The following is a 23,776-nucleotide window of genomic DNA, read 5'->3' on the forward strand; positions in this document are numbered from 1 at the left end:
GATGGTATAATTTAATGCTTACTTCTGAAAAGATGAAAATAAATTGCAATTTCTAAATCTTAACAAAGAGAATAATTGATATATTAAACACTGCCTTTTGTTTTTCACAGAATAGTTTCGGGAAAAAACTAGAGTATGGCACTAGAAATATAATTTTCTTCAATCGCGATTGAAACTGATTTCCAAATTCCACGGGTCCTAATCGGGGGAAATCAAGGAGACACATAAGGTCAATGTTAAACGGATAATTCTCATAAGTAAAATATTTAATCTTAAGAAGAAAGTGGATTAAAAATGTTTAAGCTATTAGGTTAAAATCAACGGCGCGTTATAAGTATAACAACAGTTTATCTACTGAAGAATGAAATACTCACAGATATGAAAAAAAAGCCATTTACTCGTTCGGAAACGCAGTTCACGTTGATGGTTTTAATCCTTGATATTGACATTTATCAGAAAATATTTCATTAAATTACATCTATGAATGCTCATAACCATCAAGAGCATTAGAATGTCGGTGGGAAAATGGGTTGTGATGATTTGCCACCTGATAACAACTTTATTTAATCCTCCTTGTTTAAACAGACAAGGGCTTAACCTAATCTCAATATACGTTAATCTACAGTGAACTGAATAAGCAATGCCAAAAATGTCGAAAGATTTCAAACATTATTACAAAACGTCTTAGAAGTTTCTAAAGAAATACTGAATTTTTACACTATCCGTTTTTTCAGTAAATAAAATCTATCCTTGAGAAACCCATTTTCTTAGTTCAAAAAAGCGTGTATATTTTCATGGAGCCTATTGTCTGATAACACAATATATGTAGATCATTATGCAGGGTTCACACCGTATTTAAAATTTAAATATAAATAGCTGAACCTGTAAACAAACTGCATTACAAGGGCCAAAGCCATCTAGTGAATCCATAATGGTTTCGATAATATACACATGTAGTATAAAATATCCATTTGTGTTTGTGTTTCGATTGCTACTTTAAAAGTCAAAAACTCATGTTGAAGTTCTCACAATCGATTTATTCAATACGAAAACAAATTTAAAGAGTATTGGTTGTATTGTACAAAGAGGTTCTGCCTTAACTCTAAAAATATAGTTAAACATTAAAGTTTGTGAATATGAACGAAATTAGATGTTGAGCAAAGCTAGATTGCAGACCCTGGGTCTGTGTGAGGATGGAGTGGTCTTTGAATCTAGAGGGCTCTTTCGATATATTTTTTATTTTAAGTTTTTTTTAATGAAAGCATCATGAATTCTGATTTAATTGGTTGTTTCCTAAATCTGAATAAAATATCTGGAAAAAGGATTAGTTATTGCTTATTATCATTGTTATGGTTTTGAAGAATTCCATCGTTATAATGAAGAATACCAATTTCATAAACTACTACGCTATATTTAATATAGCATAAGGAATCTATTTTAGCCATTGAATTTTTGACTTCAGTGCTAATTTCCTAAAGAAAAACAGATGTAAGGTAAACTTCCAGATTGAAAGCAGTTACAATATTGAAGTTCTAAAAAATCATCTTTCACATCTTTTCTTCGCCTTGCCATCACCCAGTGTGAATCAAAACGGAGCATTCTTTTCAATGCTGCCCAGTAGACTTAGCTTCTGGAATTTATTTTTTTTATTATTTTTTTTTAATTAAAAAAAGAATCCTACGTAATTAAGACATTTGTACATGAAAAGTCCCTCTAATAAAGTAACAGTGATTCAGTCACGAATACGATAGATGCTTCATGTTCATCTTCTTCAAGAAAACTAATAACTATGTCAGTCAATTAATTGAATATTCTTAACATTTTTCCTCATATTCCTAATTTTTTTTGCATATATCTTATACTTTCCTTATTCAAAGTGTGGCTTCGCGAAATCATTAATTCTGAATCCCAAAACTGCATGAGTTGATCAACTGCCTTTGATGTCAATGTTTACGTTTGTCAGGTCCACATTAGCTTGAAAAGCCCTGCTAAATAATCGCTATTGCAATAAACGTTTATGGTTATACTTTCGAGTTTTGTTATTTACGCGAATAGGCTTTTCTTCACATAAAATTAATTTCAAAAACAGGGTTATTAAGGTTGAGGGACATTGAAACTTGGATTTCGACTAACTAAATAGTTTGAGATTATTGTGATCATTTTGTAAAAGCGTCTTCGTAATACCAAGTTCTGAAGTATATCGTTTATTTTAGAGCTCTAACTAGATAGGCAAGACATAACTTAAATTTTATAATTAATATATTAAGTTAAGCAAAAAGCTAAGTACGTAATGTCGTGTCCAACTTATTAGTATGTCACTTCTAAAAGAACTTATCACCCAAATGTGATTTTAAAACATCTAGTGTTTTTCAGTCTCCGAAACATTAGTAAACAACTTACCTGATTTCGTAATTCCTAATTCCGATTGCATTACCATAACAAACCCAACGGAGAAATAATTTTATGAATCGATGTGCTGATTGTATGAAGTCCCTTTTGATTTGTCGACCCGATAAAACATTTGCTTCAAAAGATCCTTTTCCATTTTCCTACAAGTTCAATTCTTATTATAAATACTGCAACGAACAAAAAGTATCAAAGTACTAGAACCACGGTTTATAGAATCTAACCGTGCTAGAACAATACATTCCCAACAATTTTCGATTTAGGAGCTGGGTTCGATCCCAGCTTGTGGTACTGGGTGAAAACTCGGAACAACTCCTTCTGCGTTGAGTTTGCAAGTTCTCTCCTCACTGGTTTAAGGGGTTTTCCCCGAGCTCTTCGGTTTCCCCTTCCATAAAAACTTGTTGAGGTTAACGGTAATAGTTAGTATAGGGAGCTGTTGGCTCGATCGTGTGGCATGCAGGGCTTGCCACCACCCTCCTACGCTTTGTAACCCGGCCACCTGAATTAAAGGCTTCAAAAGTCGCTTGATGACTTAGGCCTTAGGTGGTGCCTTGGGTATTAGCCTAGCTGATTATTATTATTATTATTATTAAATTCAAACGGATTTTAATGAAAAATAAAATATTAAAATTTTAGGCAACGAGCACTTTTATAACTTATCACTTAACATAATTTTATTTTAATTAAAACAAGTTACTTAGGTCTTACGTAAATCCCTGACCCCAATCTTTTCGGAATTCATTCTTTATAGAGCTGTGGTTCAAATGTTTCGATTAAACTACAATTATTGATGAATTATTGAATGATAACTTGGAATTTATTAAAAAAATTATAAGCTCCATCTTCATAAAATTAATTTTTCTCAATTATTTGAACTTGACTGACCAAAATTTTGAAAAGAAACATAATGATTATTAAATTTGCAGATTTTACATTTCTAACCAATCCGTTTATTTTATTGATTTTTCGTTGATGGAAATCGGGGTAGTAAAAAAAGTGTCGTACAAATTATTATTACGTTTATTATGTCGGAATATTCCCGATAAGGAGATTGAAGCCTATTGCCTTGAAGGATAGGAAAATTAATTTGAATAGATGAATTTTTATTTGCAGAACTAGGAAAACCACGTTTTCATAAATTGAGGATAGGTTTGGAAATATGTGGAAGATGTTTTAACCCAGAAGAATATCAACGGTCTGGAAATAATTGTGAAACTCCCTACGATAAAATTGGGTTATTTTCCGTAATTGTCGATGGTAGTTAACCTAAAAGAAGCAAAAACAGTACCGAACCTTCATCGAGGATGGTGATTCGTCGGCCACTTACGAACTAAAAACCAAGGTGGCTATCTAATATCTACGATGACAAAATTAAGTATCAACCAAGGTACAAAGTAATTGTCCAGTGTGATCAAAGTATACGAAACATAGGTACACTAGTTCACCAGATACATGTGGCAATACCAATACTGCATCAAGACTCGTAGAATCATCAAAGCACAGAATGTAGCATTACCCAATAGAAGTGATACCTGGACTATTACAATGTATCGTAACTTGAATCTCTTAAACACGAAAAATCGACAACAAGTTAAATTAAAAATTATATCTACCACCGCACGAAAGTATAAACGGATCCCACGAGAAAATAGGCGTCTATTAGATAATGAACCAGGAAAAGTACAATGCTTTAATCTCCTAGACACAATTAATCACCGACAACAAGTGAATGAACAATTATACGAGGGGCTAACCACTCTGTGAAAATCTGTACACCGATTACATAAATATGTAAATGAGTACAGCCTTTAGTAGTGCTAAATCTGTACTCACTTACGTAATCATTTTAGTGCAGTCAAAGCTACAGGCTTGTACACCGATTACGGGGAGTGATCAGCCCCTCGCAATTATATCCACCGCCGTATGAAATCATTCTCTGGTGCAGCTCGAAAATAAGGAGGTATCCCCAGATAATAAATCAGTACTAAAACACGCGTCGTAGTAGTTTAGTATTCAACTTGTTATAGCCATCGAAGCAGCAAATTAATAATTTTTTGAGTTTTGTCCTATCTAGGGGATAAAAATCGCTACTAAACATTCTTGGGGTTTCACCTCACAGAGGAAGTTACTCACGGAAAATAATATTAAAATTTACTTTGTAATTTTATTTGGGAAAACAAAGCTTCGAGTCTTTAGATTGTCTAAGACATATGACACTTTTTAACCAATATTAAATGGCCGTTGTTACAGTTTTCTACAGATAAGCCAAGACCTATTGAAATTTTTTAAATATCAAATATAAAACTTACTATTCGGTAAGTAACGTCATAATTTGAACTCGTTCAAAATCTGCAGAGCCGTATCTAGGCATCCTGGCACCCTTAGCGAAGTTATCAATTGGCGCATATCGTAAAATTTACATTAGGCCAACTGCTAGAAATATAATCTGTTCAACGATAGAGGAATATGGGGATATGCCGATGACCACAATCTCCTCCAGATTATTCAGTCCTATCTAGTAGTTAAGGCACTATCTTCCCAATAGAACGAAACGGTCTACCGTTGTAATTTCTGGCTATTTTATTTAATTTTAATTTATTTTATTACTCGGAAGATCTATTTGATCCGAGTTTCGCGTTTTTTGCTCGAAGACCTATTGGTACGAGTTATTAGTAAGTTTTTTAATTTCTTCAAATTTGTTTAGGATTTAGCTATATTATCCCTTTTAATTATGGACTAATCTACTTTTTCGCGTATTTTATCATCCTTCTCACAGTCCATAGGTGGTTTCTTCTAACTTAACTATCTTGGTATATTATCTAACGATCTAAATTTTATAGATTTTTATTAAATGATACCAATTTGATATGAATTTACCCGCACGGTTCGGCAATAATGCAAATACCCTGATTTAGAATTCTAAATTTCGAATAATCTTAAGTTTCACAAACATATAATTAACGTTTGTTCTCGCGCTAACGGTATTTTTTATTACTTCGAACCCATTTTTCTTAAGTTACTACTCACATTATTACTCACCCTGCAATAGTGATGTCAGACCTATTCTGCAGTATGTTATTTCGGTGTGGTATCCACATTTGGAAATAGATAAGTGCCAGTTAGATGGTGTTCAGCAGTGTCGGATTAACAACCAACACCCGGGGCCCTAGGTTGAACTTTAGTAGGCACACCCTGACTTCGTCTGGGGGCCTGATTTAGACACGTTTGGGGCCTACTCAGCCTTTTACTTACTCCACCACTGGAGTTAGGCTCTTTGGAGTTTTTCCCCATTTAAGATCTCTTTCTCGGCTCCAAAGATTTAAGAGTATTAACGTTTCTTCTATAGTCATTCGCCGCTCCTTCTTAGATTTTGTTAATCGGTTAAAGTTCGTGACACTCCTAGCCAGCCCTTTCAAATACAATACAACTAGTGATTGGGCTACCCGTAGCACTTACAAGAAGATCGCGCTTGGCCATTGTAACAAGAATATCAAACGCTTATCGTTCTTTTGACGTACTGCAATTAGTTGAAATTCCGTCCTAACTCGATGACTGGGGCAGAATATTGTTTCTAAATTTAAAGGGCTTTTAAAGAAATATGGTACAATATAGTTTTGTAATAGATGCTTAGGTAAGCCGCTGATATTATTGGTGACTCACGACTGATAATTATCAGTGTACTTTGAGTTGAATGGCTTTAAACCTTAGCTCATTAAGAAACCAGAGGGAAACAAATCTCACGGATAGCATTATCGTTGATAGTAGGTTATTTCTTTCCATCTGTTCTGTGATTCCGAAATAGGGTAAGAAGCCTAACCCTATGACGTCGTTTTATTCGTCCAAGTCGGAGTGCAATCTTTTTCCCAGATAGCAGATAAATTCCGAATAAGCAAAACTTAAAAAGAACCACCTATGGAATGCATTGCAAAGGATGATAAAATTAGCGAATACATAGATTAGTCCATTAGGAAAAGGGCTAAAAAAGCGAAACCCTAAACAAATTTGAAGAAATTTAAATACTTACAAATAGCGCGTACCGATAGGTCTTCGAGCAAACAAAAAGACGCGAAACTCGAACCAAATAGACCTTCGAGTGAAAAACTCACCAAAAAGAGAAACTAAGCCTAAGCATTAAAAATTTCAAAACGCCTAAAATCTGTTCCGAGCCCATTTCCAATTTAGACCCTTATTTCTTTTATAAAAAATATTTGAAATTTATGTTTCAAGTCACTTTTTCGCTATCATTTGCGATAGTTAAAGCCATTGTTGTTATAGTTTTTCATAATTTATTAGAGCTGCAACATTTCTAACCACGTAGCAACTGTTATTTTTAAATTTCTTAATTTCCGGTGTGTTGCGCATCAAGTTTTGTTAAAATTTCAGCACTTTATAACTAATATTCTACAAAATATTCAGAGAAAAATGTTTAGTAAATCCTAGCCCTTGAGCAGTGTACCAAAAATGTACTTTGGGGCGAATATTTTGTCGGAATTGAAGAGGGTTCCAAGACTCAAAATATGGATTTTGTGAGGACTCCTCTCTTCATTCTTCATTCAGAAAAGAACAGCTAAAGACCTATTATAGTTTCGGAAAAGCAAACATTTCTGCAACATACGACAAGTTGCTGCGACTATTTTAAATAAGTTTAGGTTAAGGTAACTATTTTTATACTAAGTTCTTTGGCCTGAAAAATTATTTTGGGTTGCAAGATGATTTTTGACCATTGAAATTTGAGAACCGTTGCTACGTTTAGGCCTTTAAAGTTTTGTTCTACCGTGTTTTGAAATAAATTAAATTAGCTCACGTGCGAGTAAAGCACGGTGGAATAATTGAGACGATACTATCGGTTCCTAACGAAGGTCACCACCCTCAGTGTGTACCGCGATTGAAAGCAGAAATCGAATCCTTAATTTGGAACGTGAGATGTACCAAGAATCCATTCGAGGTTTAAAACGCCAGAAACATTCACAAACGGAAGCGTGTATAAAAACGAGACGAAACCTAAACAGACATTCTGAGAAAGGCGTTGTTCAAATTGAAGGTCCAAGAAAATGACCATCAGTACCACCAGGAGACATGACTAGGAGTTGACAGCGGTTGCCGCGGTGAATGGACCACGGCGTCGTGAACACAAAAACCCGTTTTTCCCAATAACCCCCGCTTTCTACCCACCCCTCGAATTTTCTCTCTGCCGTTCCCTTTTTTCTCAGCCGTCGCGTGAGATACTTTACTATCAACATTGCGCCCTCTGGGAGACCCGGTGGAAGCTCTCGTTAGTCAGTGGCGGTTCTACAACCCAGTCATAACTGGTTTTTTCTTCGGCGGTAGTTCCCACAATACTCGCTAGAGAACGCCACTAAAATATTTCATCTCGGGTCCGTCTCCGAGACTGGAGATACCGCGGTTTGGGGGGGGTAAAAGTTAGAGAAGGGAAAGACACGTTTTTCGTTAACAGCGCGCGTTGGGAAAAGTGCCCGGCTGTGAACTCCTAGTCATGTCTCCTGGTACTACGAAAGAACATTGCGTGGTAGAAATGAAATTGCTGGAAGTCGCTATGAATGCGAGAGATGGCTGCTATTTAGGAAACACATCCAGCTGACCTACATAAAACTCGTAACATTGTTCAACAACGAGTTCGAAACTTATTTGATCCATGTGTTCAGCGAAATTAAACACCATAAACTGCACCAAGAAAAAGAACGGGAGAAATTGTCATTTCTCAGAATAACGGAACATTTGTGGAATTTTTAAACGTTGAATTCTTCTCTTTTATATAAAAATGATTTTTTATATGTGTAATGGCGTCATTTACGTAATGCAAGTCCGTAGCTAGAGAAAATGGCGCCAGGGGCGAGCTGCAATTTTGGCGCCCCCTAATATAATAATATGGACCAATTTTGGCGCCAATATACCCTATCGCGGGCACGGCGCCCGGGGTGGCCGCCCCGCCCGCCCAGCCCTAGCTACGACCCTGACGTAATGGACATTACATAAAATTAATGTCATATAAATTAGGCAACTGCTATTAAAATACAAAATATGCATATTTTTTATATTGTATAAGATTGCGTTAAATGATTTTTAAACGCGTTGTATTGGCATTTGATTCGTGCGGTAAAAACACTCACAATATCCAAATGTGCTGCGCAAGTTAGACGCATTATACAATAGCTTTATAAGCAAGCGTAACATCATTCGTGTTTGGGATCCCAAATTAAAGTATTCGTTTACGTATTTTATAACGAATTAGAGTATCAATTATTATATGGAGTGATGAAACTAAATGAGGTATGGTGAAATCATGATTGTTCTAATTTTCTAAAATGAACCTAGGTCATTGACAACGAATCAACGGAAACCTACCAGTACTAGGCGTTGCTCTTCGAATTTCGCCACCAAATTAAAAAAAGGAAAAAAAGGAAAAGTAACTGAAAATACATTTTCATGGAATAAAACATTTATTTCTTGAAGAATCTGGACAGCAACCTTTCCTGATACTTTCCTTATTCAATTCCTGTAGCATACTGTATTTTTTCTTATTTAGCTCTTGTAATTCCAAGTGCGATTCTACGTCATCTTTCACTCTGAAATGAGTAATTGATTAAGAGACGTGATTTGAAAATATTGCTTAACCGAGTTTGAAATCTTTGTGAATTTTGGTTCCTATTCTTTATAACGCTTATAATTGTAAATAGGGCAAGTGCACTAAAAACGTACGAAGTCGGGAGATAGATTTTTACGACTTTAATGTTAATAATATTAATTGCGTGTAGTAGAACTGTTCCAACAGAAAATTATCGTCTACTTGACGTAAAGGAATTAAAAAAAATCGCGATATTTCAGCAATCCTTACACTCAGTCATGTGGCGTTTTCCTATTATGCTAATAGTAACCTTAGAGAACTCTATGAGCGCGAACGAAAATGACTAGAAACCTAGAAAAATGAAGTTTATAATGCACAGGGTGTTGCGGAAACGTATATCAAAAGTTTAAGGGTGTGTTCTATGAGTCTCAAGCTGTAAGGAATGTCTAATGATGAAGTAAACAGCCTTGCAACTGAGGAAATCTATATTTCTCTGAACCAAATGGTTTTCATAAATTGATCAGTTAAACGATAAAATTTATAACAAGTAGCAAAAGTTATATATTTTATATTTAAAGTATTGATACTGTTCCCAATAAAAATAAAATGAAACATTTAGTCAAGAATTGTATAATTTTCAAAACTAAAGATACAAATGCCGACAATCTCCTAAATTGATTAAAAAATTTCTAATCAGCGCTGTGGCTAAAATCACACAATAATAAACACTCGGATATGCGCATATTGTACTGACGGGCTCAAAAAAAAAACTAGAAGCTCAAAGATTGTACCACGAGCAGATTTCTTAAAGATGGGTGCCAGATCGACGACCATTGGAGGCCGTATATAGATGTCATTATTAATAAAAATTGTACAATTTTTGTATACTACACAAAACTTTAATGAAATTTACCAGCGATCATAATTTGATTAATTTCCTATGCAATGTTATTTTTGAACATCTTTGTTATGGTTAAATTTAGTTTTGTGGTATCTGTGGATTTGGCCAGGGGCAAATTCAGGTCTAGTTGTAAAGATGAAAGTGTGTCCTACCGTACAGTTGTAACTGAGAGCCTTCGCCAGCACCTCTCTCTAAATTTCAACCGGTAAACCTTACGGAAGCAACCCCGCCTCCATCCCCCTTGAGTTCAGAAAGCAAGACTTGGAAAATCTGGGATAGAGTTATGAAATCAATGTTTCACCCCCCCCCTCCACCCCCCAAATCCGACCCCTTCGGTACGCCCCTTGATTTGGCGAGTAGCCCGATAGCGTAAAAGATTGATTACTGAACTAACCGAAAGACCATTTCGGATAAAACAAACAAATTAGTTGCTACTGAAAAAAACATTAACAAATTGAGGATTGATTACAATATTAAAGTTAAATATAAAATATAAATTTATAGCGTTTTTTTAAACTTGCAAAATTCAAATAATTATTAATATGTTTTTCGTGCTGACATTTAGGCATCTTTCTGTTTAAGACAATCCTAAAATTACTTCCGTTAAATTATTAAGTAATAAATACTTTCGATAGAATTAACCCACATATTGACAAACATTGAACATAATTACCTGATAAAATTTCTTTTTTCTTCCTGAGTCAGTATCCAAGGGCTAAGAATGTCGACAGGGGTTTTTGGGAGGTTCCCTGAATTAGAAAAAAAATTGTAAATTACAGAAGTTTAAGGACTATCGCAATCGCGTAATTTCCAGTTAAAGAAAATTAGAACCGCTCTTTCAGCATTTCATTCATTTACGTGTTAATCATTCCTAGAATAATGACAATGACACCCTAAACCATTCGATAAAGAAAGTCCTTAAATTTCAACAAATTATAAAAATATTTGAATACAAATTTTGATTACACTCCTAAGGCTATATTAAGTCGTTAATCATTTATATTGAGAAATTTAAATATTTTTTGATTCAATAAGGCAGTTTCAATGATTAACATGACAGCAAAATGAATAAAATAAAAACAGCAATATTCACTTACTCAAACGTAGCGAAAAGAGGACTGAGAAGAGGAAAGTTATTCCAAATCCCAAAACCAGGTACCATGGGTGCGGAATGCGATACAAGAAGAACACTTGGTAACTGTAATTGAACATATTTTGGTTAATATTTACTACTTAAATACAAATTCACAACAAGCAATGATTTTAAACGCTGCCGAAAGTTGATAACTTTGCCTTTGACCGAGATCTAAAGAGTAACAATGGGAATTTAACTAAACCTAAATTATTATGTCAATCAAATAACTCAAAAAGTAAAAATGAAAAAGAACATAACTTACTATTCATCGTGTAGATCCTGGTCAATCAGACTATGATTGCTCATTCGGAAGGCGTTCGCACTGACTTCACCTAGAACACAGGTTAAATTGGACTTTTCATCTAGTGTGTAATAGAATTTATTCATATTTGAACTTGATGACCCCGCAGCGAGCCAAGAAACAAATGCCATGGCCAATACGCAGGAGAGCAATACCATCTGCCAAGTAAAATTTTCATGACCAAAACTGTTTGGTTCGATTCAGTGGTGTTACTGAGTACCTTTAAGCTCAAACGACGATTAAAAATTACGAGAAAAAACATGCCCCGAAAGGTCCAAAGAACACTCCCATGGTTATTTGAAAAATGGAAATGATTCCACCAAACAGAGGCAAGCATAAAGATAATCCAATTACAAGCAATCTGAAAACGACAGCTGAAAGCAATTTTGCCTATTGTTTTACCATAGGGTTTTGTCAAATCAACAATTAAGTTTGTTTAAAAGCCTTAAAAATCTAAAATCTAAAATATTTAACTTTTCTTTATGTTACTTACTTGCTAATTGGCACAAAACTAAAGAATATTTTTGGTAGATTTCCAAGTTGGTGAATGGCAGAAAGTAATCGTTGACAGTGATAACGGCACACGAATTAATGGCCGACGAAACAGTTGACAAGGATCCGCAAAGTACCCCCGAAAGAACGAGACCAGCCAGACCCTGGTGCTTCGTCACGACCTGAATGATGAAGGCTACCACGTACTTCACGAAACAAAATGAAAGAATTACACACCAGAGCGGCTGTATGTTACATATTAAAAGCCAGTCCCCGTAATGATTTGTGGTGACATGGTGTAATCTTTTATAAAGAGTATATAACAAGGAGGCTCATCGAAAAACCGAATTTTAGTAATTGAATGTGATTCATGTTAAGAATTTTTATTTACTTTTAGTACGGATAAGTTTTTAATACAGACCTGATTGTTGACAACATTGGTTCTGCCCTTGTTTTGCTTTATTTGTTTGAAATAAGCAAATATTGCAATGGCAGAAGTCAATAACCCCAAGGTAAATAAATTTAAAAATATGAAAGCAATCCATGAGGCTCTAAATCGGAAAAATAATATAATTAAAGCCGTGTTCCATAATAAGGATAAATTGTTCTAATGCGGCAGTTTAATTATTTACAATTGCATGGCTCTCGATATTTCGAAATAATTACAAACCTAGCAACTTATAAGGTTGAGGAACATTTAAATAATTAAAAATTCACAAAAGTAAAAGGTTATGAATTAATCGGTGCAATATCAATAGCAAATGAAATTTTGACAAAGGAATTTATCATAAATTTTGCTGTGAATTTCATAATTTTTTTTAATGTTTTATTTACTTTTTAGCTTCTCCGAGGCTCGGAACACTTAAACTCCTTTGCAAAATATGTTGGGTTGACCCAAACATGATACATGCGCAAATTATTCCACTTGCCATCATGGACAGAAAGGAATATTTATCGTGAAATTCTCCAAGAAAACTAAAAAGGAGAAAAATTGAACATCAAAAGCGTAGGAATAATTTTGCGTTCCGCATATAGTTTGTTCCTGGTTAACTCGTTCAATTTTCGGTCTTATCGTTAAAGGGAATATGGGGATTTTTTAATATACCTTAAAATAAAAGCAAAACCCGAGCTTAGAAAAATATTTCATTTTTCATGAACTAATGAACTTAAACTTAGAATTATTACTAGTATTATAGGGCGGTGTACACACATTTAAAGGAAGGGACAAGTACCGTGTTTGGCAACAACTGATCTACGTCAATGGCGAAAATAGCGCACTTTTTACCACAGGCCCAAACATTATTCGTTCGATATACGTAAAACTGCATTTAAAAAGGTGCTACATCTCTATTTACAATCAGTTTGGACTTAAGACGGCTGCAATAAAGCTCGCCAAGGATGTTCGACGGCACACGCATGCGTCTTTTTAAAAACCACGAGCAGTCGAAGCCTGTGTGAAACTAGGAGTTTTTTTTTTAATTTCGCGTCTCATGTGTGTAGCCGGCTTTAATATGAAGTTAAAAATATTTTTATAATACATGTCTAATAGTGGTAAATAGAAGGTGTATGGTTTTTAAGTTCTGTAAAGGTTGAATATCATTGGCTGGCATCGACTAAAATAGTGTTGTAAATCTCGACATTATCCTGTTTTAGTCAATGGCCTAGCCATAGGGGGCACGTACCGACTAAACGTATGCTTGTATGTACTAATCTTTTTATAACTAATCCCCCAAATCAAAATCCTGGCTACGCAACTAGTTTTAATGTCCATGATCTGTTTATTAACATTTTATTTAATAAGATGACGAAGTCTGTGTTTTCCTCTGTAGACTTAAATGGCAACGACACCCACGTAATTCAATGAATTCGCGAGATAAATGTTAACAATTCAAAAAGGAATGTTAGCTATCCAAAACCGTCCAAGTAAAGTGGCTTCTTTCGAGAAAAAAAAACGAAAAATAGGGCTTTTGTCAGAAATCACTGCTATATAGCAATAAGAATTAAACTTAAAATATTAGAAACTTACCTAAATTGGACGAAATTAGAATTTTGGATGAGGTGGTAAGTCTGTTGAATTCCTCCAACTTCAACTATACCAACCACTGTGATAGCCAACATGGAAGCTATCATAAAGAATGATTGAAGGACATCCGTCCAGATTACGACTCTAATTCCCCCCTTAAAAAATATAAACATTATTCTTCATTTTAATCATTTTAGCAAATGTAAGCAAAATAAAAAGTTCTGACATTAAAGCACTAATTTATTCTTACCACCGCGCTATACGCCACGCACAGAAGTCCAAAAACTAGAGTCGTTATCCAACTTGGGAGGTCAGAAACGGCACTGAGAACAATACCCGGGATGTAGAGGACCATTGCTATCATTATTATCTGAAAACATTTATATTGATAAGTGATAAAATAAACTTGTCGAGGTTAGCGGTAATAGTTAGTGTAGGGAGCTGTTGGCTCGCGTTGCATGAAGGGCTTGCCACCACCCTCCTACGCATTATAACCCGGCCACCTGTTTAAAGGCATTAAAAGTCGCTAGATGACTTGGGCCTAAGGTGGTGCCTTGGGTATTAGCCTAGCTGATTATTATTATTTTTAAAGATAGAGTGGTCTTTCCGATGATTCCAGTCGTTCGCCAAAATTCATTGAACTAACTATGAAGCCTTAAGAAAATCGTGGATAAAATGTGAATAAAAAATAATATTAATCCAAACGTTTTTATATTCCAATACCACTATATGTTTATAATTTTTATATCAGATACAAAACGCACTGTAAATTTAATAGGATCCTTGTAGGATAGTAGGAGGCGATTAAAAGGCCAGAGTTATTTAAGGCCTCAGCTCACTTTTCTAGGGAAAAATTAGTTAATCCAAAGGCAGGGAAAAACTTTTCCCGCTTGGAAAATGACCAAGGCCTTTTTTACGCAAAATTTTCCGTATTTTTCCGAAAAATTTATTCCATGATTAGTCTAATATCTTGTTTGCAAATTTAAATAAAGCGGCATTTTCACCTAATCTTTCGAATCTAAAAGTAAAACTAAACCTCTAGACTAATTTAATCTGATTAAAAATGTAACATTATTAATGTTTTGTAGTATGTTTACAGATATTAGACATTTTATATTGATAAAAAGTGAAAAACATTAAAAACCCTTAAAAAGTAATTAATGTTTAAATTTTTATTTTTCCCATTTGCGGAAACTTTTCCGGAAAATGTTTTGGAAATTTTTCCGTATTTTATTTTTCCGGAAAATTAACAAAACTACATTTTTCATGCTCAAGATTCAGTACTACGGAAAATAGCCACCTAAACTACTACTGTCGACTTCAACGGGAAACGTAATAGAATTACATTTACTTAACGAAGGTTAGTGAACAGTATATATAAAAGGTTTTGACTATCTATTGTCATATTGCAACATTTTTGACATGGAAGGCTTTAAAGTCGCCCCTGCGCAGCTCGTTACCAGCTTAGCCGCAAATGCAAAAATTAAATATTGTCTGATTCCACTTTAACGAGTGTACCTTGTCTTTCGCACTTAGAAGGAATAAACCTTTTGTTATGGGTAATTTTTGTTGAAATTTCTTAACTTATACCTAACTAAATAAATTTAGATCAAAATTATCATCACCGTTATTAATTTAATTGTAATCTATCTTAAACCTTTAAGCCTCTGCTTTCATAGAAACAATTAACCCATAAAATTCTATTTATTCATATATTCTAGGTTCGCTGACTCTACACATTTAAAAATTTCTAGAAAAATAATTATTTCTTGTTTTATGACACAGCTTAATGGAGGTTCATTGGTTAAAATTAATCTAAAAATAGAGATTATAGGGTTAATTTTGTAAGTTTGAGATTGGCGCTTCATGGAGCAGAATGTAATGCTGATTTTTGTAGAGAGATAAAATCTCAACTGTTAAGTGAGACCTGCATTTTGACTACTATTTAGATGTATCTAGGTTTAATTTTCGGTAATAGTTAGTGTAGGGAGCTGTTGGCTCGCGTCGCATGAAGGGCTTGCCACCACCCTCCTACGCATTGTAACCCGGCCATCGGAATTAATGGCTTCAAAAGTCGCTTGATGACTTAGGCCTAAGATGGTGCCTTGGATATTAGCCTAGCTTATTATTTTTTTAATTTTTTTTAACTCAGTGACCGTGTTGTGGCTAATAATTTTTCAAAAGGCCACTTCCTTTTCACTGCAATCAAAGATTCCAAAATCTCTTGCAAACTACCCACTATACAGAGTTTGCTGGTTTAAACTAGCATTTTTTTTTAAAAACACGATATTTTCTGAACAAAACACTACGAAACTAAAACCAAAACTTTGTTTCTGGCGGAACTTTTGAAATATTCAAAACCGAAAACAAATCCCCAACTACACATTTAAAAGTGATACTGCTGTTCTATAGTTTGATTATGGGCTAATAATAATCTACTACGTACAGATAAAGTATCGTATCTGTGTTTTTGTTTAAAGTCTTTAACAGAGATGTTAAAGAGAGTCAAAAAAGTGTAATCCCTTTAAGTATAGTTCAACAAAATTAATTAAAGTTAATTTTTTAATGTGGGCATATAATTTGGATTGAAGCTACAGATTGCTAGTAAAACTTATAATTTAAAAAACTATTCCTTAAAAAGACCAATTAATTTGTAAATGAAATATCATAAAAAAATATGAAACAGAAACGATATACAAAAAACTTAAAGGTGCTAGACGTTTATAATTAGCTTTGTAACTTCATGTAACTTCCATACATGCCTAAATTTAAATGTAGTTCTTTTACATAATTTATAAAGTAAACTTATGGATGAAAATTCACTATGATCTATTATTTTAAACGGTTACTTTTTCTTTATATGAAAGCTCGTGAACTGTTTGCATTTGTTGAGACTTTTGTATTTTTTGTAAAAAAAAAATTGCGAAACATTTGTTGCCTTCCAAAATTGACTTTTATTCCCAAAATTTAGATCTAAAAACTCCATAAACTGAAGGAAATTAGATTTTTTTGTTAAGAATAGATTAATTTTAGTTATTAGTCTCAACAAAAATAACAGCCAACATATCGAAAATAAATGCTGTTATTTAACACATAAAAAATCTCTAAATCTAAAATATTATTAATATCTGATCCTTTATAGGTCCCAACTTAGCATCCTCCGCCTTTAAACTGCTTTTATAAAAGCATTTTGGTTTTAATATTTAGTGTTATCTGATTACGTAGAACGCTTAAGCTAAACGGGGAATCTTCATACCCTCAGATTTATATTCAATTAGTTTGTTTTTAATTTTTTAATTGAAACCTTTCACCAGATGTCAGGTTAGCTTTAAATACTTTCTAGGTGCGCCACTGCTATGCAGAGAGTGGCTGAAATATGTGATATAAACGTGTACAATGAAGGAAAAAAACTGAAACCACTTCGCCAATTCAAGTAAATTAAACACACAAGTACTCTTATAAACGCCAATGTTACAACTGAATATATTAAATAGCCACCCATTTCCCTGTTATACCTGAGAATACATGTAACATACTTGAGTCACAATGAAAAATCCTCCGTACCACCTTTGGAAACCGGACCCAAATTTTCTTTCGAGTATCTGGTTAGAAGAATATTATATTTAATTATAGAACATGAAGAAATAAAGTAATATAATATAACAATTCATTAATATTTGCCCTGCACATAAATTCTTAGTTGCTAAAACAAATAAATGTTGTTAGTTAAGGCTCTTGTAATACATAGAAAGAATGAGGAGACCTTTCAATTTGTGAATCACATAATAATATCTGATTTCGTAGTAAGGATATGTTTATTTTCTAATATTTAAATTGTAATTCACTGTGATTTCCATTGATTTATCTATGTTTTCGTGCCGATTTCATTGTTTTCCAGTTATTGAGTTATTGTCAATTTCAGTGATTTCCAGTTATTGTTTTATGCCGATTTCAGTGATTTCAAGTTATTGTTTTATGCCGATTTCCATTATTTCTGTTCGATTTGTCTATCTGAATACTTGAGTGATTCATCCTCCTGCCTTGCTACAGGTTTTAAAACAATCATACAGATCCGTATCACTGTTAGCTTGCTTTACATAATCATTCGGGTAGTAAAAAACGGTTCTTGTTGGTGTTATGTAAATATGACAAGGCAATTACATAAGTTGTTCTTGTAATTGTAAGACAATTGTAGTGTACATTTTAAATGAGTGTACAATCTTTTCACATTGACATCTAAACTGTTTGTTCCGCATGAAAACCACTTTGATAAGCAAACAAGAGGAACAGAGACCACAAGATATCATTGATATAAAATTATTAAAATATTAGCACCGAAGGAAAATAGTTTACTCCTGTGACTCTAAAGCAGCGTTCAGACTAGGTGAAAATATGACGTTTGCGTCGATCGTGTCGGTTCTTTCGATTTCTTACACCGTTCAGACTTCTCAACAGAGACTTTAAATTTTCGCGCGTGTCGTTTACATTTTTTCATTTCGTTGCGGACTGCCGAAAGCTCAAAAAGTTCATAGCAGACAATTAGCCTTATGCCTCATCAGCGCTGACTCTAGGTTGTGGCGACCTTTAGAACCATCGAAATACTATAACCAATCAGAGGTGGATAAAAAAAAATTCAATTTTTCCACCGTTATTACTGAGCTCTGATTGGATGAACAATCCCCTTTTATGTTAATCTCCGTGCAAGGTTGGTTCCTTTCTGAACAGTGAAGCTGCGTTCAGATTATATGAAAATATTACGTTTGCGTCGGTCGTGTCGGTTCTTTCGATTTCTTAAACCGTTCAGACTTCTAAACAGAGACTTTAAATTTTCGCGCGTGTCGTTTACATTTTTTCATTTGGTTCCGCTCAAAAAGTTCATAGCAGGCATATAGCCTTATGCCTCATCAGCGCTGACTCTAGGTAGTGGCGACCTTTAGAACCATCGAAATACTATAACCAATCAGAGGTGGATAAAACATTATTTCAATTTTTCCACCGTTATTACTGAGCTCTGATTGGATGAACAATCACTTTTTATGTTAATCTCCGTGCAAGGTTGGTTCCTGTCTGAACAGTGAAATGAACGAACCGACGCGACCAACATAACCGAAACGACACGACCGATGCTAACGTAATATTTTCACATAGTCTGAACGCTGCTTTAGATTACAAAATACATTACACTTGAAAAAATCCAGTCCTTGTATTTTTCCCTTTTTATAACTTGTTATTATTTATGATTAGAATATAATGAGAGGGAAATTAATTATTACCTGATAGATGCTTATGTACTGAGAGCGATGGAATATCGGAATGATAGCGTAGGCGGCAAATATTGGTCCTATGGTAATGAATATATTCCAGGTGCCGTACACCAACCCATGGGTGACCATTTCGGAGACATGAACTACCATGGCCAAAGCATTTACTCCGGTGGCCATTAACGACAGTCCCGAAGCGAACGACGAAAGGTTTCGATTGCCTACCGCGTAAGTCTCAACATTTTTAGTTTGTTTTTTTTTCCGCCATAAGGAAAGCAATCCAACTACGACGCAAATAATTTGAGTGATTAATATGACGAAGTAGTCGATGATTCCTAATTTCCATGCCATTAGAAGCTGCAAAATAACAATACGTAGCATTACGAAATTTTTGATAAAGCCTCGAGGTGTTTTCTAACGCTGATATCTTATTATTACAATTAACCATTGACCAGTTACTTAAGTCTTAAGTAAACCCCTGACAAAAGGAGCAGAAAAATGAAAAATTGTGTTATCAGAAGTTTATAATAAGCTGCCTTCAGAGGAATTCGTTTTTCTTGTAACATCCCTTTCACGGTGTGTGACTAGCGAACGTGAACAATTGAACAGCCTGTATAGCGGTCAAAAATAGCACGTCCTAAATATAGTTCTAAGAATCTCTAATAACACAATACTACAGAATATCGACTGGAAGCGCCGGGCTTTAAGGTCAACGAACACCATTACTCCCTAGTGTATTAGTCCGGTTTCTTGAAAACGTTGCTTTGGTCATAGCCACCAAAATGATGTTACAAGTTCTTAATGTAGGGTGGAAAGGGAATTAAAGTGACGCACCCAAAAATTAAGTTTCAATATGAAAAAAGTGCCCATTTTCATAGAACATTTAATGCTCTGTCTTATCTTGCTAAGCTGTTTAAATACATTTCCGGTGAATTATTAATATGGAACAAAAAGTGGGAGGTGTAGGGATAACCGGCTCCGGTATACAGATATTTACCAGCCGCGCAGGTATGGTAAAAATACATCACGAAAAAAATATTTAGTAGGTGGCAGGTTTGACATATTAATCATATTATCGTAGATTTCGACGTTTACCGCCAAATCTGTTATTTATCCGTAAGACCATAATATAAATTGATACTGGGCCGCCGTGTGTGATAAATCATGGCGAAGACCGAACAAACAGTCACTAACATTGAATACGTTAGAATTTTTTTTCTGGCTAAACCTTTGACCATAACATTATGATTAATAGAAACTCTGTCTTTAAGGTATGTTTTTTACCAATAGAGTTTATCAATAGAAACCACATTTTCCGAGTAATTCAGATTGTAAAATTTTTAATTTAACTAACCAATATGAAACCATTCATAAAGAATACTAAATTACTGTGGGTTTCACTTTACTAAACATTCTGCTAATTGTACTTTGATAAAGCAAAAGGTAGTCTAATGCTTGGAATTATAGGAGAGTTAATTTGAAGATAAAAATTTGACATTCCGGAATTTCTATCACGCTGTATAATTAAAATAATAGTCATAATCCAGTAGTAGCTAGATGAAGTAATATATATTTATATTAGTTTAGTAAATTTAGTGGAAATGCGTTTGAAGAAACAGGCGGAATTTAAATTATGTAAGACGTAGCAAAGTTTTGGAAATGAAGGACACTCAGAATGGATTGACAGAAAAGGAATTTCGAAAATTCCGATTAGTTTTTGGAGTAATTGCCATGTCCTTTACGAAACTGATCTGGTTACACGTAAAATCATGTATTTACATGGTTAGATAGAAATGGGCATAGCAGGTAATTGAGATTCACGGACATTTGCGTACACAGAATCCCTCCGATGTATTACGTACAGTGGTATAGTCGGGCCAGGGCGGTTAAGGGCGTCGCCCCGGTGCTTTTTTAAAGGCAGAGCGCCGCCCCGCCTTGGTTTTTCTATTTGCCATGGCGCGCCCTGCCTCTTTTTTCAACTTGCCAGTGCGTGCCTTGCTTCTATTTCGTCAATCATTTTTCTCGAATAAAGGGTGTGTGTTCTTGTTTTTTTAGGACTACACCACTGATAACATATTTTTTTAATATTAGATTTAAATATGAACCAATTTCTAATCATCTTGTACATTTACTTAATAAACATACTATAATAAACCAAGAGGAATGTTGTCTAAAATAACGGTTTTCTCAAGCACGCTGTAAATTAAAACCATTATATCAATCACCCGGTCGTTTAACATAACTAACCAACTAAGGATTAACAATCAAAGAATAATTTTAACTCGAAGAAAAACCCATGACCACGCTTTATTAATCACCCAGTCCATTGATTATAAACAATATTTCAATCACACTGTATATTAAATGAATAAGCGCACTCAAAACCCTTGCCCCCGCTTTATTAATCACCATGTCCATTAATTATGAACAATATTTCAATCACCCTGTCCATGAACATAATCAGGGCACTTTCTCAACAACCTAGTGCATTAACAACTATCCTAATCACCTTGTCATTCATCCTGTGAAAAATCAGTTTTGCAATGGAAGAAATCCTCCACACGTAATACTACGATTTCCCTGTAGTTGTAATGAATTGAAAGCTACTATATTTTACTATTTATTTCTACAAAGTCAGTAGTACGAAACTAATCTGGTTTGTTTCCAAATGAGTCGAAATGTTCAGTGTTATGATGAGTTGAAAAATATAGTACAATCCAATGTTCACCAAAAATCTTTTAAGTAGCCCTATATAAAGAGATGGGAAAGTCGTCACGTAATTTGGCAACTGATTTGCGGCGAAAGCTCCTTGAAATAAGTCTTTAGTGTACTGATATTTTTTTTATAATTCCCGTTAGTTGCATTGTGTCCATTTTAGTTCAAGTATACAGTTCGGTTTTTATCAATTTCAATCAATTTCTGGAATTCCGCGTACACAATTACGGCAATGGTTTCGGGTAACGTGGAAGCCAATTTTATTTCGAGTCTTAAATATCATTTTTTAACTAGATGTAAAGCGGACCCATTGTTCATTTAATCAGCCGTCAAATCGTAGACGAAAAGACATTTTCCCCGACGTAATCTTCGCGACTTATTTGGTTTCCTTCGTCAATGTTCCACTGACCCGTTTAAAGAAATAAATTTGCATACGCTTGAATGTAGCTATGTTCCGCGAAGTTAGGAATAAGTGGTTTATGAGGTACACTACTCCCGTCCACCAACAAACCAATGTGATTCAATTTTAAAGAACTGGAAATTATATGGGGATAATTTTAGGTCGCCTAGAAACGCGGTTTGACTAACCATGCCAATTACAACCTTATTCGGAATTTCTCCTGTAAACAAGTGATCCTGCACCACACTCATGTTTCCTTAGCCCTAGCCACTTGCAATACTTTCGCGTGGAATAACTGGATTTCGGGAATAAATTTAACTTTTCTCAGATACAAGGAGGTTGATTTGATCTCTAATTTGCATTTCACATCGGAGTGTAAACAAAAGTCAGTATTCGGTTTTCCAAAAACAAATTTTAAATCGACCAAGTTTAGAAAATAGCGAGGTTGTTGGCAAATATCTAAATGAAGGACGACGATCATATCGTTAGCCTCCTTCTGAGCAAATTCGGCTCTTTTCAGAAAGCTTTGTTGCTAGCCGTATCACGATGGAACAAGGAGCTAGTAAGGTAACTCATTTTGACCGAGTCGCAGAACGTTAACGTAGTTTGAAACATACTTTTAAATGTGTAATTTTAGGCGGAGGGAGTAACGGATTTTTCGTTTCAAAATAAATGAAAAGACTATGTAAAAATAAATTGATGGGCGCGACATTATCGGCCGGTGCCATCATTAGCGTTTACGGTAAGATCCATTTCCCTTTTTCACATCCACCTGAACTTGAAGGAGAGTCTGCGACCAGACTACGTACGTTTCTGAATTTTCACTTATGTAAAAGGTTAATGCTGAATTGTTAATTATGCTTGAAATCGAATTTTATTCTGCGAATTGGAACTTATAATTCCCGTCGGCGATAATGGCACATGAAAAAGGTCCAATTCGGAATGGACACACCCTTCTAATTTTTCTATGAAAATATATCGGAGTAAGAAGGGCACGATGTTTTCTTCTTTTTGGCTTTAGCTCTCTCTTTTTAAGTCCAGATCATTCGCTTTAACACTTCCGCGGCTAATAATAAGGTTTATTTTTTTTATTTGTAACGTCCGTACGGTAATGGTCCAATTGTGCAGTTCTCATTAGGCAAAATACCGTAGCGAGTATATAACCGGCTAATCCATACCCTCTCTGTACACCCACACAACGATACATGGGAATTGATCCATTACCCGCTTGGTTTAAATAGTAGCTCTCGTTATTATACTGCGAATGTCTCATGATGTTTGTCGTTCGTCAATTTACACTAAAATGAGCGGTACTAGTTCCCACACGTGGTATTATAGGGAGAGCCAGGCCCTCCATGATCAAAAATGTAGAGTCACGGGCGCCTTTCGAACTTCACGGGGTTCCCCAAATCACCCATTATGTTTATTTCGATAGTTTGTATTTCCGGGGAAGCGACGGGTAGATAATGAAGACGAACGAATTAACAATCCACAGTTTCTCCGTCTTTTCCCATAGCACTTTTGTGTAATGTAAACGTATCTTGGTTCTTTAAAAATTC

General features: G+C 34.7%; 2 protein-coding genes across 2 annotated transcripts; both read right to left on the reverse strand.

Annotated features, from left to right (window-relative positions):
- Nucleotides 1–8,848: 8,848 nt before the first annotated feature.
- Nucleotides 8,849–11,580, reverse strand: LOC149942929 (uncharacterized). The gene is made up of 5 exons (XM_090179544.1): nt 11,547–11,580; nt 11,288–11,484; nt 10,988–11,088; nt 10,564–10,639; nt 8,849–8,990 (listed from the first exon to the last, which is right to left on the reverse strand). Exons 2-5 carry the CDS (start codon nt 11,482–11,484, stop codon nt 8,849–8,851), a joined length of 516 nt encoding a protein of 171 aa, XP_090035670.1. The 5' UTR covers nt 11,547–11,580.
- Nucleotides 11,581–13,788: 2,208 nt separating this feature from the next.
- LOC149942930 (sodium-dependent multivitamin transporter-like) lies at nt 13,789–22,468 on the reverse strand. Its single transcript, XM_090179546.1, has 6 exons — nt 22,406–22,468; nt 19,115–19,459; nt 17,378–17,443; nt 14,092–14,211; nt 13,845–13,996; nt 13,789–13,801 (listed from the first exon to the last, which is right to left on the reverse strand). Exons 1-6 carry the CDS (start codon nt 22,466–22,468, stop codon nt 13,789–13,791), a joined length of 759 nt encoding a protein of 252 aa, XP_090035672.1.
- Nucleotides 22,469–23,776: the final 1,308 nt, after the last annotated feature.

Source organism: Leiobunum rupestre, chromosome 6, assembly GCF_980474605.1.
Source record: "Leiobunum rupestre chromosome 6, qqLeiRupe1.1.hap1, whole genome shotgun sequence".
In the NCBI taxonomy this organism is placed as follows: domain Eukaryota; kingdom Metazoa; phylum Arthropoda; class Arachnida; order Opiliones; family Sclerosomatidae; genus Leiobunum; species Leiobunum rupestre.

What these genes read in the sequence shown, in the direction of transcription:
- LOC149942929 (XM_090179544.1), bottom strand. Translation starts at nt 11,484, where the DNA reads ATGGTATTGCTCTCCTGCGTATTGGCCATGGCATTTGTTTCTTGGCTC. An exon ending in CAGGATCTACACGATGAATA is followed by an intron (nt 11,089 to 11,287) that starts GTAAGTTATGTT and finishes GTTCAATTACAG; the next exon opens with TTACCAAGTGTTCTTCTTGT. An exon ending in GAAAAAAGAAATTTTATCAG is followed by an intron (nt 8,991 to 10,563) that starts GTAATTATGTTC and finishes TACTCATTTCAG; the next exon opens with AGTGAAAGATGACGTAGAAT.
- LOC149942930 (XM_090179546.1), bottom strand. Translation starts at nt 22,468, where the DNA reads ATGAGTGTGGTGCAGGATCACTTGTTTACAGGAGAAATTCCGAATAAG. An exon ending in GATTTTTCATTGTGACTCAA is followed by an intron (nt 14,212 to 17,377) that starts GTATGTTACATG and finishes AAATGTTTTCAG; the next exon opens with ATAATAATGATAGCAATGGT. An exon ending in GCGTGGCGTATAGCGCGGTG is followed by an intron (nt 13,997 to 14,091) that starts GTAAGAATAAAT and finishes ATATTTTTTAAG; the next exon opens with GGGGGAATTAGAGTCGTAAT.